This window comes from Mustela nivalis (assembly GCF_964662115.1).
Source record: "Mustela nivalis genome assembly, chromosome: 10".
In the NCBI taxonomy this organism is placed as follows: Eukaryota; Metazoa; Chordata; class Mammalia; order Carnivora; family Mustelidae; genus Mustela; species Mustela nivalis.
The window spans coordinates 105510240-105525651 of NC_139029.1; the positions used below are offsets into that span (position 1 = coordinate 105510240).

General features: G+C 44.4%; 1 protein-coding gene across 1 annotated transcript; it reads left to right on the plus strand.

Moving 5' to 3' along the window:
- Positions 1-1160: 1160 nt before the first annotated feature.
- Positions 1161-15315, plus strand: GNAT2 (G protein subunit alpha transducin 2). The gene is made up of 8 exons (XM_082687500.1): positions 1161-4107; positions 5819-5861; positions 6150-6291; positions 7222-7379; positions 9278-9406; positions 9629-9758; positions 11405-11558; positions 12088-15315. The coding sequence occupies exons 1-8, from the start codon at positions 3990-3992 to the stop codon at positions 12276-12278; spliced, it is 1065 nt and encodes a 354-aa protein (XP_082543626.1). The 5' UTR covers positions 1161-3989; the 3' UTR covers positions 12279-15315.
- Positions 15316-15412: the final 97 nt, after the last annotated feature.

The following is a 15412-nucleotide window of genomic DNA, read 5'->3' on the forward strand; positions in this document are numbered from 1 at the left end:
TACCCTATTCACCAGATGGTTCCTTTTAAATGGCCCTCCCAGAGCCCTAGTCCCCCACTTAATTCTCTGATAAATGCTTCTCTTAGACTCTGGCCTGCAGCCCAACTTCCCCCCAAGCCAGACCACTCTCTGCCCGACACTGGGCTTGGGAGGGAATGCCTGCAGCCTCACACCTGTCAAAGCATCCCCTATGCCCAGATCCTTCTCAAACTAAGCTGCTCAGCTCTTATTTCTCAGCTTGCCCAGACAGCCCTGTCACCCCTAACCCCAGTCCCCAAACACTGTTTATAGCACCATGCAGCTGCACCCAGCTGTACTTGTTTTTGTCTTCAAATGGTTTTAGCCACGCCCTGCCCTGCCACTCCAGGCCCTCACTGCCTAGCCCCAATGCTGCCCCTACACCATCCTCAACTGGCCGACATATCCCATTTCGTCTTTCCTGAGCACAGTTTGCACCTCAGACCTCCACGCCTTCTCTCATGCTTTCCTCTCCCCAAAATGCCTTACCCCTATTTCTATGTTCTGCTTCTCTAATCAAAGTCTGTTCATTTAGTCACTTCCTCCTTTCTTCTACAGAATTTTTCAGTCTGACAGTTAAATATGTTTATAATTTTCTTGCCTATCAGGGGTGGAGGCTGGGTTTTGAACAGCTCTGAATTCTCCAGCAAAGCGTTCCTTTCATTAAACTGTTTCTCTGTGAATTTACCTCTCCTCTTCCTTTGGACTGGAAGGTCCTGAAGTCAGTTCCTCATTCATGTGCTCCCAAGCCCAGCCAGGACAAGGCTTTACCCACAGTCCCCACCACTGAGGGTAAGACAGATCCTGAGATCTCCCCTTAGCCCAAGAAACAGGACAAAACTTGTTGAGAAATGGTGAGTCTTTTTCCACTCATTTGGTTATCAGGCTATTAACCAGGACTCCTGAACTGTAGCTGATCCTAGCTTGTCTATTAAGATGCCGATCCTCGGGGCGCCTGGGTGGCTCAGTGGGTTGAGCCGCTGCCTTCGGCTCAGGTCATGATCTCAGCGTCCTGGGATCGAGTCCCGCATCGGGCTCTCTGCTCAGCAGGAAGCCTGCTTCTTCCTCCTCTCTCTCTCTAAATACTTGTGATCTCTCTCTGTCAAATAAATAAATAAAATCTTAAAAAAAAAAAAAAGATGACGATCCTCTTTCTGTGCTTCTAAATGCGAATAGCACCTACATGCTTTACCTACTCCACTAGGACACTGAATTCAAATTAATAAAGTAGAACAGCCACAGGAAAGGCACAGGAGCTGACGACGGGAGGTAGGAGGTCACTGGCGCCAGGATGGGTCAGCACAATTAGAGGCCAGGCATGGGTCAGGAGCTCCCTTACCAGCTTAGTAGTGGGAATGGGAACCCAGCCAACTAGGAAACAAGTAGAAGCAGCACAGAAGTTTGCAAGGGTGGTAGCTGAAAAAGAAATAGCTCAAACATTTTCCCTATGCGTGAAACAAGTTCATGGTTCTTTTCAAAATGCAATCGCTACTGTTAGCAAGCTTATGCATTTGTCTTTTATGTCCAAGTGTTCTTTTACTGGCTGCTTATATGGGGGTAGTAGAAAGATACCCTGATGTATCTGTTTATTAAGCTTACCTGACCTTGAATAAGTTACTTAACCCTCAAGCCACTGTAAACTGGTGACAGAGTACTTACCTTGAAGTTAGCATTAGAATAAACTGATAGGAGCCACACAACTTGTCTAGCACAGTTCCTGGCAGTCCCCTGCTCCGAACAGAGAAGATTTCGGCACAGCTCTGGCCTGGGTATAGGTTATCAATATTGTGGGTAAGCTAGGGCAGGGTTAGGGAGGTATAATTACTGAAACTTTATAGGTGAGATTCCAAGACAGTCACAATTTCAAAGACACTCTCCTGTTTTCTCTTAAGTCAAGGAGCATTTGCCAAGTTTTGATTGGGAAAACATGATCGCTATGGAAGGCACCTTGGCGGCTACCTACTTCTCCATCAGCCCTGAGTGTCTGGGCTCCAGGCCCAGAGCTTCTCATCCAGATACTCAGATATGCAACTGAAAGGCGGTGGAAGGAGGAAGATGCTCGTGCTCAGCAGGGGCTCAGGGAACCTAGTAGGTAGGAGCCCCAGGTGCTACCTCCCACTTTTTCTGACCCAGTGGACAGGCCACTGCAACACATTTCCACACTAAAAGAAAAGAACACATTAAACCTTTCAAACTCAAGTTAAATCCTCAAGCCCTTGGCTGCACATTAGAATCACCTGGGGGAAATTTGGAAATCTTCATGCCTGGATTGTGTTCCAGGCCAACGAGATCAGGTTTTTTTCCAAACTTGCCACATGATGATAATCACCTATATTACCGATTTTAAAATAGTTTCTCAGGCTCTGGAATTAGCACCATTACCAGAAAATAATGATTCTAAAACACACCCTTTTAAAAATATACAGGATATGTTAACATCTTTGAAATCTGAGTGATCTTCCAGCCAGTGATATCTAAGATTTGATGATACACAGAAACCAGCATCTCAGATGATCCTCGTAATCAGGCAGGTTTGAGGGGAAAACAGTTCCCTAATACTTTCAAGGGCAGCACTTCCTGAATTTTAACATCCTTAGAGTCACCTGCAATTCTGTTACAACGCTGGTTCTGAATCAGAAGGTCTAGGTTGAGGCGTAAGATCCTACATTTCTAAGAAGCTCCCAGATGAACTGTGCTAGGCCTTGCACCAAATTTTGGGGCCACATTCTTAAGAATCTCCTTCTGAGGAGGTTCCACCAGCAACTCATTTAATTAAACTGAAATAACAGGCATAAAGAAATATGACCCATGGAGGGAGTCTCGGATAGGTCCGAGAGGCAACTGCGGGACTGCAGTCTAGCATTTCCCCCCAGGAAGGGGCAGCAGGGATGAGGGCCAGAGGGAGGGCCATCCCAACCTTTGCAAAGGCGGAGGCTAGAGTCCAGTTTCCCAAGGAAGCAGACCCCCAGTCTAAACAGCAGCAGAAGCTCACTCGCCAAGTGAAGGTGGCCTCAGGTGGCTTTAGTGGGTTGACAGGAAGCAGCCTCATTCTGTCTACACATACCCTTTATCTTTCCTTCCGTCACCAAACCTTTACTGAGGGTCCACTGATAAACCACCAAGTCAGAAGGATTCAAAGATGAATTACATCTGGTCCCTGACCTCCAGGGGAAGGAATTCAGCCCAGGGGGAACCCATGTGCAACACAAAACACAGTATGAAGTGGTAAGCGCTAGTACCAGAAGCATGAAGAGAGAGAGATGAGCCAACATAAAGAACAATATGCTAATAGCTTCCTGGTGCAGCAGCCACAGGTGGAGCTGGAAGAAACATTTCTAATCTTTCCACAAAGGGCATCACCCTAAACAAAACTCCTTGCCAGGACCAGCCTGGTATGATGGAGAGGGTGCTTTGATGCCTTGAAGCCTTTAAAACCAAGACTCTTACAATCTGGAGCCTCAGGATGGGCAGAGTTTCCTGCATTTATGCCTCTAATCTATAGCACTAAGATGCAAATGAATCCAAGGAAGTAAGAGACTTTTAGGGGATCAGCCCCTCCATAGAATGGGGCAGCCGTGATCTCATTCCAGAGAGCTTCAGTACCTGCCACCTATCCTCCTGTGCCAGAATCCCGCAGATCATTTTCCTAGTACAGAATCCCAAGTCCTTGCCCTTTGTCATACTGAGCTCTTAATTGGCTTTGACCCATCACACTGCTAGATATAAAGGCTACAATCCCTAGACTAAGTAGATCTCCAGCAGGGTAGGGAGTCTTAGCCAAGACAGGCCAGGCACAAAACCCTAGAGCCCACTCTCTCACCTAGCTCCCTATAGGACCAGCTTTTTAGGAGGACTACAACGAAACAGATACTCAATCCCAAGTTACTTTTTCCTTATCTTCCGTCTCATATAGGAGACTCTAGAGAAGAAGCATAAGGGCTGGAAGCAGCAGCCGAGAAGACAGCAGAAAGATGGGGAGTGGAGCCAGTGCTGAGGACAAAGAACTAGCCAAGAGGTCCAAGGAGCTAGAAAAGAAGCTGCAGGAGGATGCTGACAAGGAAGCCAAGACCGTCAAGCTGCTATTGCTGGGTGAGCGAGATGGGAAGCTGAGCAAGGGAAGGAGAAGGTACTGCTCCTTCCTGCTTATCCTGGATGGTTGGTGGCTTCTAGCCCACCCCGTGGGGAGGAGGGACAGCAGGTCATTTTTCTTCTCCCCAGCCAGTCTCAGGCTAGAGGATCAGGGCTCTAGGGCTGAGCGCAGCCACCCCAAGGAGATGCAGAATGCCAAAGCTACCCTGGAATTGTTCTGCTCTTCCTTGAATCAGGATTGTGCAAGGGCCGGGACAGAGCCATTCATCTCCAAATCTAAATATAATACCTCACAGTTTGGCAAATACAGTGAATCCTGGGCTTGCAGACAGCTACCCAATCTACAGTCAGAGAGCTCTGAGTCAAGGACTCAGGAGAGGACAGTGGACTCAGAAGTCCCACCATATAATCAGTGCCGTGTAGTCCTGGGGATAGGCCCACTGATGCTTGCCAAGTAAACTGGTTCCTTCTCCTTGCTTCCAGTACACAATTTGTATAAATTTTAGAACCAGGGAGCCCTGAGGGAGGAGGAACAGAATCTTTTTCTAGGGCAGTCCTTTCCTAGCTTTCTATTCAGGAGTTGCCTTGAGAGTCCCTGCCAGATCGTAAGTTTATCAACCCGATGAGCTCCTAAGCAGATCACAGGTCTGTGCTGAAAAAAGAAAAGCACTTCTGTTGGTCAGTCAGAGAAGCTGGTCACAGCCATAAATAGAACCAAGACAATGAAGAGTTTGGGACACCTGGCTTAAGGGGGAAACCTCCAGTAGTAGGACAGAGGTAAGTTAGAGCAGGCAGCATTTGTGCAACAGGACATAGCTGGCTGGGTTGTTTTGAAGCCCATGAGGAGCCAGGGAACCAGAGCCCCAGGCCACGGCATCTCCCCTTCCCCAGCTGCTCTCTGAGCATACCGCTGTACACTGGAACAAGATTCCAAGGAGCCCAAGAAGCTACAGAAGGGGAAAGAGATGGCAAGGCCACTGAGAGATCTTTTAAGCCTAAGCAGCTTTCTTCCACATTCAGGATAAGCAGCTTAGAGGGAAGAGGCGCAGGCTAAGTGGGAGGTGGTTAACCCATCAGGGCCACGCAAACTGGAGAAGAGGGTTGAAGGGTGTATGGAGGGGGAACAGAGTGCAAATGGGAGGACACTAGAACATTTTAGCCAATAAAGGAAAAAGCATGATGATGAAAAAAATGGTATTTCAGTGAAGTTATAAAGCTCTCTGCAATCCTGCCCCAAGATCACTCTCTAGAGTAAAAATAGGCAGAGGAGAAATGTGTTAAAGGAATTCCCCTGACTCTATCAGTGGTTCTCAGTGAGATTTTGCCACCACTCCCTCTACCTCCCCCGGACACTGGGAAATGTCTGAGACATTTTTAGTTGTCACAGCGGAAGAGAAGAGTGCTATTGGTCTCTTAGCAGGTAGTGGCCAGGAATGCTGCTCAACACCCTAAAATGCACAGGACAGTCTCCACAAAAAAGAATTGCTCAGCCCAAAATGTCAGCAGTGCAGAGACTGAGAAACTCTGCTCTACATCCAGACTGAATGACCCGAGCTCAAGGCTGGCAGAAATTGAGGGCAGCAGTCATCCCTTTGTGCTCTCCCCTAACAAGACTCACAAGCAAGTCCTAGCTTGGACTTCCCACAGGCCACCTACTGGAGGGTTGGGGAGAACTGGTGGAAAACTGAAGCATAAGAATTTCTCCCTGCAGGTGCTGGAGAGTCAGGAAAGAGCACTATCGTCAAACAGATGAAGTGAGTAGGAACAAAGCCCCAGAAGACAGAGGTAGAGTGAAGAATTCAACAGAGGCATGGAGGATGAAGGGCTCCTTGGCCTCAAGAAACCCATATGTAAAGGATATAAAGAACCTGATTCCCAATGCCCCTCATCTGCATGCCTTTCCCCCCTCACTCTCCACTTTGGGACAGCAATAGGCATGAGATGGGGTTCTTATGACCCTTTAAATCCTTCCAGATTCCCAATCCCTTAGATCTGGTTACTCAGGTCCAACTAAGAGCTGGGTGTCTATCTACTCCTTGCAGGATCATCCATCAAGACGGCTATACGCCAGAGGAATGCCTGGAGTATAAGTCCATCATCTATGGGAATGTGCTGCAGTCCATCCTGGCTATCATCCGTGCCATGTCCACACTGGGTATTGACTATGCTGAACCAAGCTGTGCGGTACGTGGTTAACAATATGTGGTTAATGGGCGCCTGGGTGGCTCAGTGGGTTAAGCCGCTGCCTTCGGCTCAGGTCATGATCTCAGGGTCCTGGGATCGAGTCCCACATCGGGCTCTCTGCTCAGCAGGGAGCCTGCTTCCCTCTCTCTCTCTCTGCCTGCCTCTCTCTCCGTCTACTTATGATCTCTCTCTGTCAAATAAATAAATAAAATCTTAAAAAAAAAAAAACAATATGTGGTTAAGGGTGGAAGGAAAGGCTAATGAGAAGAAATAGCAGCCAACAAGCTATGAGGAAACATGAGTCAAAAAAGTTTCATGTAACTAAATCTCATTTACTAAGCTTCCAGTCTTTTTACTTCAGTCTTGGAGAAGTATGCAATCCCTACCTTTAAAATAAATTACAAAAATCTGCTCTCAGCTTCCTCTGCCTTTTTGTCTTATTTTACCATTTAAATTCTTCTCCTTGGGCTCCTTGCCCTGGCCATGGAACTTTTATAAGCTAAATCTCTAGTTCCAGTTTTGGCTTTTTCCAAGATTTGAATTATTGAAAGAAGGTGATGGTTTCCTGTCTCCCGTGTTGTCTATTTCACGGTCAATCTGGTCTTTAAACATCCAACCTCCCTGTAGCAGAGGATCCACATTTGTGGTGGTACCCTTTTGGACAAAGGCTAGAAGATAGAAACACCACAGAGGAAGCTCCTGGAACCTAGGTTTTCCCATAGGCATCCCAGGATGGGATAAATTGCCACTCTTTATATTCCCGAAGCACACTCAAAATTAATTAGTGTTTTCTTAGCATCTTCACTGGACACTATCTCCATCTTGGGCTTTGGTAGCAAGGCAAAATGCTCTCCTTTCAGCAGTACTCCCAGGAGCCTCCTGGAAAGCCATTACTCCTGTGCCATTCTCAGCCAGGTCTCTGCCTTACAGGATACTGGGCGACAGCTCAACAACCTGGCTGACTCCACGGAGGAGGGCACCATGCCTCCAGAGCTGGTGGAGGTCATCAGGAAGTTGTGGAAGGATGGTGGGGTGCAAGCCTGCTTCGACCGAGCTGCAGAATACCAACTCAATGATTCAGCATCTTAGTAAGACTGACTGGGGATGGGGTGGGATGAGGTGTAAGCAACCAGGACTTCCAGGAGAAATCCCACCCAGCCTAAAATTTCAGGCTCAAAGCTGGAGTCCAAAGAACTGAATTCAGTCTGGATACCTGTTTTGCTTAGGCTTGAGCAGTGTTCTACTATGCTTTGAATGTGATGCCCTTAGAGATACGCCGCCATAGTCGTCACCACTCTAATGCTTTACACTGGCTCACTGCAGCATACAGAGCTGAAGACACCCAGAATCCAAAACAAAGGTGCTCTGTTTAGTAGCATTCAGACTGCTGTCCTCTTCATCAATTCATACACATAGCGTCTCCTTTCAAAACCATGAATGTGAAGACAGACCTGCAGTTCTGCCATGGGCTCTCCCTGGAGGCACTTGATCATGATGGCCTTTCCAGGGTGCCATTTTCTAGCTGGTAACATTAATGTCACCTAGACTCAGGCCACTTACAGTAGCGAATGCCTCATTCACCCATACATAGTATCTTATGCCAGGGTGCCAGGGCATGGAACACAGAAACTTCCAGGGGCAACCAAAGGAAGTTGGTCAGGGATTAAAAAAAACCAACTTTGCAAAGCTGGTTCCAAAATGATAAGGTACACATCAGTCATACCTCTAATGGCATGGAATCTATCATAGATGGGCATGAACTTTGCAGTCAAACAGACCTGGATTTAATCCTTGTTCTGTCACCTAGTTCTGTAACACGGTTCTCATTTGCCGTTCACAGAGCACTGACTCACCAAGGCCCAGGCACTGCTGGGTGCATGACGTACACGGTCTCATTTGACCTGTATAGTAAGCCTTTGAAGTGGAGACTACTTTGTATTAGTCCCATTTACAGATGAAGAACTGAGGTTCAGAGAAGTTAATTAACTTACCCAAGTCCTATAGATAAACAGAAAAGTCTGGATTTGAATCCAGGTCTATTTCACAAAGTTGAAGGCTTTTTACAATACACCACAATGTCTCTTGACCTTGGCCCCAATCATTTAACTCTTCTTAATTTTTCCTTTATCTGTAAAATGGGATATGAAACTTAAAGGTCTGAGGTTAAATGAGAATTTAAATGTGCGAATGCCCCACACGCAGTAAGCACTGTTAATTTTCCTTCACTTCTGTCTTCTCACTCCGTATTTGCCTTCTTCCTGTCTTTTAAGATTTTTTATAATAACTGTCAAACATATATGAAGGCAGAATAATATAACGAATCACCTGGCTTCCACTGTTAACTCACAGCCACTCTTGTTTCACCTCCATCTCCTACTGGATTACTCTGAAGGGAGTACCACATATTCCAACATCCTAAAAATTTCATTATGCATCTCAAAAAAAAAAAAAAAGACTTAAAGAACATAATCATCACACACCTAAATATTTAATAATTCCTTAATGTCATCAAATACCCAAGTAAGTGCTCATTTAAGTTTCCTAGTAATCTCAAAGGTTTGCTTCCCAACTTGATTCAGAATATAAATAAGGTCTCATGCTAGGCACTGAATCACATCTCTTAATGTCTCTGAAGTCCCTTTTAGTCTACTCCTGAGTCTTGATGGAAATTTTGGCACCCATTTAAACCACCAAATCTTGCTGAAGGGTCTAGAAAACCTTGAAGTCAGGCAAAACTTAAGGAAATGTTATCTAACTTGACTTATGTGATAGAACCCCTGCCTCAACTGGGCATGCCTCTCAGCCCAACCCATACTCCCTTTTGTAAGGACACATGAAGTTTGAAGGAATGAACCTGAGGTTTAACAGTATGGATTCTAGTCCTGGTTCTATCACCAAGTTAGCTGTATAACTTTGGGTAAGACCCTTTACCTTTCTTGGCCTTGGCTGTGGAAAGTTTATGTCAATTCTAAGCTCTTTTCCCTAGCTACCTGAACCAATTAGACCGGATTACAGCCCCTGACTACCTCCCTAATGAGCAAGATGTGCTTCGATCCAGAGTCAAAACCACAGGCATCATTGAGACCAAGTTTTCTGTCAAAGACTTGAACTTCAGGTAAGTCCACAGTTCCCTGGGGCACCACAGATAAAACACATGGTTCCAAGTACACCTCAGATACCAAAAAAGGGCAAAAGGACATGTTTCTTAGCCTTCACTAAAGCCCCATCTGAAGGACCTCCCTATTTCTCCCCTTTTCCCATCTCATTGCCAACTGGCCCCAAAGTGGCCACCTCTCTGGGGTAAACACCAAGTCCATGTGCTGTTTTTTCCCCTCAGGATGTTTGATGTGGGAGGGCAAAGATCAGAGAGAAAGAAGTGGATCCACTGCTTCGAGGGAGTCACCTGCATCATTTTCTGTGCGGCCCTCAGTGCCTATGATATGGTGCTAGTGGAAGATGATGAAGTAGTAAGTGGCCTTTGCACAAAGCAGCTTTCATAGTTCCCCTGCAACCCTTCCTCTAAGCTTTGCGTCACCAATTCTTCAACTTGGATGATTTCAAGACACTCTAGCAGTCCTCCAGCAGCCAAATCATTGTCTCAGGCAAACAATTCTAGAAAAACCTCTTTTCCAGGCTCTAGGTTAGCACTTTAGAACTCCAGATTTATTGGGAGTGAGCCTGGTCTCAGATCAGCCATCCAAGAATCACTTGGACATCACACAGCTCACAAAAGGAATTGAGAATTAAAGAGACAAGGGATCACAATGGGCTTGGTAAAGCATGGGAGTTACACTTAAGACTCTCCCAGGCTGCATATGGAAATAAAGGATAGGAGATGAAAATGAACAAGCAGAAGGACAATGTATGATGTGTATCTTTGTGCAACATGACAGAGGGGTTGGACTACTCATCTCATTTGCAAGCCTAAATATGTACTGTCAACAGGACTAAGGAGAGACTGGCAAACCAGGTTTCTCATGTGCCACTTAAGCTGGCAGCTGGAGGATGCCACCTCACCTGAGGGGGAGTCTCTTGAGCCTGCAGATTTTAACAGAGGCTCTGCAGGTCCATGGTCTGCCCAGCCTAGTTACCTCTGGAGTTTGAGACAGAGGATATCACTGCATGGAAATGCTAATGGAGGCCCACAGCTTATGGATATCAGACAAAGCACCTATACTCCTATTCCTTGCTCCAGTTCTTCTCCCTTCTCCTTAGCAGAGTTCAAGTTCACATGAGAGCTCTATGAGTATCTTCTGTGCAAATTGATTTTTCAAGATCTCTTCCATCTCTAACCCTGAAGTCTATGAGGTTTTAAGGGGTTCTGCAGGAGTATTAGCAATGATAAAAGGCCACAAAAAGTAGATTTGTTTTCTTTCCTCATTAGATGAAAAGACTGAGCCCAAGCCAACTAATAGCATACTTCAAATCCTAAAGATCTGCTCCCTGAAAACAGGCTGGTCTGGGGAACTGGAAACATCTAGACTGCGCAGATACACAGCACAACTTCTCAAAGTGGCACTCAGAGGAGGAAACAGGCAGAAGCGCTGGTGGTGTGGCATAGAGAAATTCTCTAGCCCTTACCATTTGACACCAAGGCAATAATCCCTATTGTTCCTGCCCAAACTGAGATCCAGTACTCTATAATAGAAGCCTATCAAAATCATCCTGAGAGGTGGGAAAAAAAAGTCATCGGAGACACAAACAGGCACATGAAAACTCAGGCCTAGCTTCAATTGTGTATCCACTGCACCTACGGGCGTTGAAGTCCCTGGCAATGCCCTGGCAGCCTAAGCTCAGCATAACATTGATTATACAACTCTACGTCACCCACTGCCATGCACTACATACACGATCTCATCAGACCTCTATAATAACCCTGATAGGGAAACTGAAACTCAGAAAAGCTCAGTAATCTGCCCCAAGTCACATGGCTATGACAGAACAATTAGGAGGGCAGCTACATCATCTGGGCTCTATCCCACCACATCAAAAGGAGATAAACTCTTCCTCTTACATTTGGAGCACTAGTTTCTCCAAGGGAAACAGGAACAGGAAGGAGAAAATATACCCGTCAGCTCAATCTGAAATCTCTGATGGTGTTTCCTCCTCCTAGAATCGCATGCATGAGTCACTGCACCTCTTCAACAGCATATGTAACCACAAGTTCTTTGCGGCTACTTCCATTGTCCTCTTTCTCAACAAGAAGGACCTCTTTGAGGAAAAAATCAAGAAAGTCCATCTCAGTATTTGTTTTCCAGAGTATGATGGTAAGTATCAAGGGCTGGAGACAAGGGTAACAATTTCTTCTTAATGACTGGTGATCACCTGGTTTCCTATACCAAGGAGACACGAAGGAACCTGTCTTTAAGGAGTACTAAGTCTAACTCCTTTGCTTTCCTGGGTTGATGATCCTTTACCCCTTTAACTCAGTTCTTATGTGCCTTGTGATATCCGAGTGATCCTTGGATGTCTAATCTGAGAAACTTGGGTATTCAGTCACAGGTTTAAATTCAGATGTCCCTGGAACAGAACAGATGTTAGATGCAGGAGAGCCGCCAACTGTTCAAATGATACCTACCAGAAATCAAGGGTGGAGACACCCTCTCCTCAATTTCATTGTCCAGCTCAAGTGATAAATACTGGAGTGCAATAAAGGAGAAGATCCTCCCTCTAAAAATAGGCCCCCAAGTGCAGCTGTCCAACACATTTCATGGATCAAATTGGTCACCTAAAAATGTAAGCAGTTATGAAGGGTTAATTTATCCCACTTCTTCACTATTTTTTCTGGGAAACCAGGAAACAACTCTTATGAAGATGCAGGGAATTACATCAAGAGTCAGTTCCTTGACCTCAACATGCGAAAAGATGTCAAAGAAATCTACAGTCACATGACCTGTGCTACAGACACACAGAATGTCAAATTTGTATTTGACGCAGTTACAGATATTATCATCAAAGAAAACCTCAAGGACTGCGGGCTCTTCTAATTCTCATTTCTCTTCATGTACACATTCCCTAAACGGGCTTGGAATTTGGCTAATTTCAAGCAGAAAAGCATAGATCAACATACCACGGCATGAAGAGTGAAATCAGTCTCCTTTAGAGATGGACTTATACATGATCGCAACTGTGTCCTGTTCCTTTCAAATTGGGATAGCTAGTGCAGTTTAAAGAGCACAACGCCGGAGTCAGGAGACCCAGGAGCCAGAACTGGTTCTTTTACTACAAGGTATAAATATTTCATTTCGCTGAGCCCTGAGTCACTCATCTATAAAATAAAGATAACTTCTCCACCACTTCACAGGGTTATTCTAATGATCACAAACATAAACTGAATGTAAAGAGCATAAAAGCTATGTGGTTAGAATCACATAAAAAAATCTATATAAAAGCAGTCACTTAAGAAATTCAAGATCAAGTTTTTAGATGAACTATCCCAAAGAAAGCAGCAAACCTTCCCTATATTCTGCAAAAGAAAACAATTAAAAACAAGACCTCAATAAACCTACCACCATTTTTTACAAACAGACTTAGCTTAGCTCAGAGATCTGAATTACTGGACTGGAGATAGGAGTTTCTAAGACACATGTCCAAAATTAACCATCTTTATTAAGCAGACTATCCCTCTGCAGCCACCCCCCCCCACCCCCCACAACTGCCATTATCACTGTAACTGTCTCAGATATACAAGACACTTTTTTTAAAAGTAGGCTCCAGGGGCGCTTGGGTGGCTCAGTGGGTTAAGCCTCTGCCTTCAGCTCAGGTCATGATCTCAGGGTCCTGGGATTAAGCCCCACATCGGGCTCTCTGCTCAGTGGGGAGCCTGCTTCCCCCTCTCTGTCTACCTTTCTGCCTACTTGTGATTTCTGTCTGTCAAATAAATAAATTAAATCTTTAAAATAAATAAAGTAGGCTCCATGCCCAGCGTGGAGTCCAGTGTGGGGTTTGAACTCACGACCCTGGGATTGAAACTTGAGCTGAGATCAAGAGTTGGACGCTTAACCAACTGAGCCACCAGGTGCCCCTCTGGTATACAAGACACTTTCTGAATAAACTTGGAAGACTTCAGCACACTCCCACTTAGAGTACTAATGATTTTATTGCTACCACTTACTGGTCACAGAATTTTTTTTGTAAGTGTATTTATTTAAGCAATCTCTGCACTGAACGTGGGTCTTGAACTCATGACCCTAAGAAGAAAAGCTGCATGCTCTACCGACTAAGCCAGCCAGACGTCCCTCAATCACAGAATTTAAGGTAAGCAAAGCCAAAATTTCCATTTCAACTGCTATTGTTTCAGAACCAAAAAAAGCAGCCGATCTTGCTTTAGGCACTGAAAATCTCTGCAGTTGAATCCATGTGATGCCTGGCTGCAAACAACATCTCCCTATACAGAACAACAAATAAATTATTTCTTTGAACCTCTCTGAGGGGAAACGAAGCTTGCATTTATCTTGACAGGAGGTGGTGAAGTCAAGTACAGATTTAGCATTTAAAACTACTAGTGAGGAAAGCTCTTGGCATCCAAGACTTAGTATATAAAAGAAAGTGTCAATTAAAATGAAACTGCTCCTTGCCAGAAACACATATTCACACTTAGGCTGCTACTAGCAATATTGATACTAGAGAGCCATATGAGCCTGAAATACACTGAAGAATAAATTTGGGGCTGTTAAAATTGGATTCATTTAATAGTCTTTCTGATTCCATGAAAAGAAATCAACTTGAGAAACTATCAGAGAAATAAGGGAAAGTGACTATTGCTGGTTAAAAAACTTCACCAAAGAAAAAACCTGGGCAATACTTCATGCATCCAAGAGCTGTTCGGGGACTACATTCCAAATGGCATATTCCTACTATACTAACCTGTTTGTTTTAACTCAATATACAGGGGTTATGATTCTTTTTTTGTATCATGGATCCCTCTAACAGTCCAATGAAACCTATGGCCCTCTTCTCAGAATATTTAAAAATGCAAATTTGGGAGTATTAAAAGGGAAACCAACATGATAGGAATATAGTTCTGTCTCCCCAGCCCTGAAGCCCCAGGTTAAGAATCCTTACTATGGCTAAGATCTTGTCTATTCAGGCCCCAAATTTAATGTATCTAACTTATTCCATCTTCAATTAGGGTAGCCCAACCTCACCACAAATTGCACCAGACTGTTTGCTTCTTTCATTATCTTTTCCTTGATCTCTGACTCCAAGCAGGACTTGGGTTATAGGCCAAACTATAAGAGACCAACCGTCTACGTGGTTATGGATGTTCATGTAGGACCAACCCTCTAGTCCCAGCATGAAAACAGAGCCAGTGGGCCTCATCTTCTGGTATTCTACTCACTTCACTATCTTTATATTTTTGCTTCATTTTAAATTTACACTACAATGCTGAATCTTATGCATCCTCAGAAATCTTTTTTGTAACAAGGTAGGTCAGAACCAGTTAAACCCTACTTTCACAAACTGTGATCTTTATTCTTAAAATGAGCAAACTTCTAGAATTTTAAAATAGTCTAGGCACTGGACTATTCACTAGCAATTTATGGGTAAGAAACTGAGGCCCAGAGATGTGGAATGTCTTCATCAAGATCAAACTGCTAGAAGTAGAACTACAATTCCAAAACAGGTCTTCTGAATCCCAAGCCAGTGTTCTCTACATGCAACACGCTACTGAAAGCCCACCATATACTATAACGTCAAAGTCAATTTTCTTATTTCCCTAAGCTCCTCCCACTCCCAACCAAATTCTTGGTTATTTTTAAATTACGCCATCCTAAATCATAGCTATTTAACAGTATCATCTCCAAACTGAATACAAATCAGCCTCAAATCTGAATGTGAATTTAGCATAAAACAAAAATATAAATAGCTTTATTTGTTGAAGGTGTAATTAATGATCTGTTCATATCCTTAGAGGGCAGAGATCTGAAAGCAGTTCCTTTGCAGTGCGCTGGACACTGATGTCAGTAAGCCAAATGTGAATTAGGTTCCATTTCTTGTGAATCTGATGACAGTTGCTTTTCTTTTTCTACAAAAATACAGTATGATTAACTCAAAAGGACAAATGTATGATTCCACTTATAAGAAGCATCACAGTAGTCAAATTTATAAAGACAAAGTG

Coding starts and splice junctions, on each gene's coding strand:
- GNAT2 (XM_082687500.1), top strand. CDS start 3,990: ATGGGGAGTGGAGCCAGTGCTGAGGACAAAGAACTAGCCAAGAGGTCC. Junction 5,862..6,149: donor ACTATCGTCAAACAGATGAA/GTGAGTAGGAAC, acceptor TACTCCTTGCAG/GATCATCCATCAAGACGGCT. Junction 9,407..9,628: donor GTCAAAGACTTGAACTTCAG/GTAAGTCCACAG, acceptor TTTTCCCCTCAG/GATGTTTGATGTGGGAGGGC.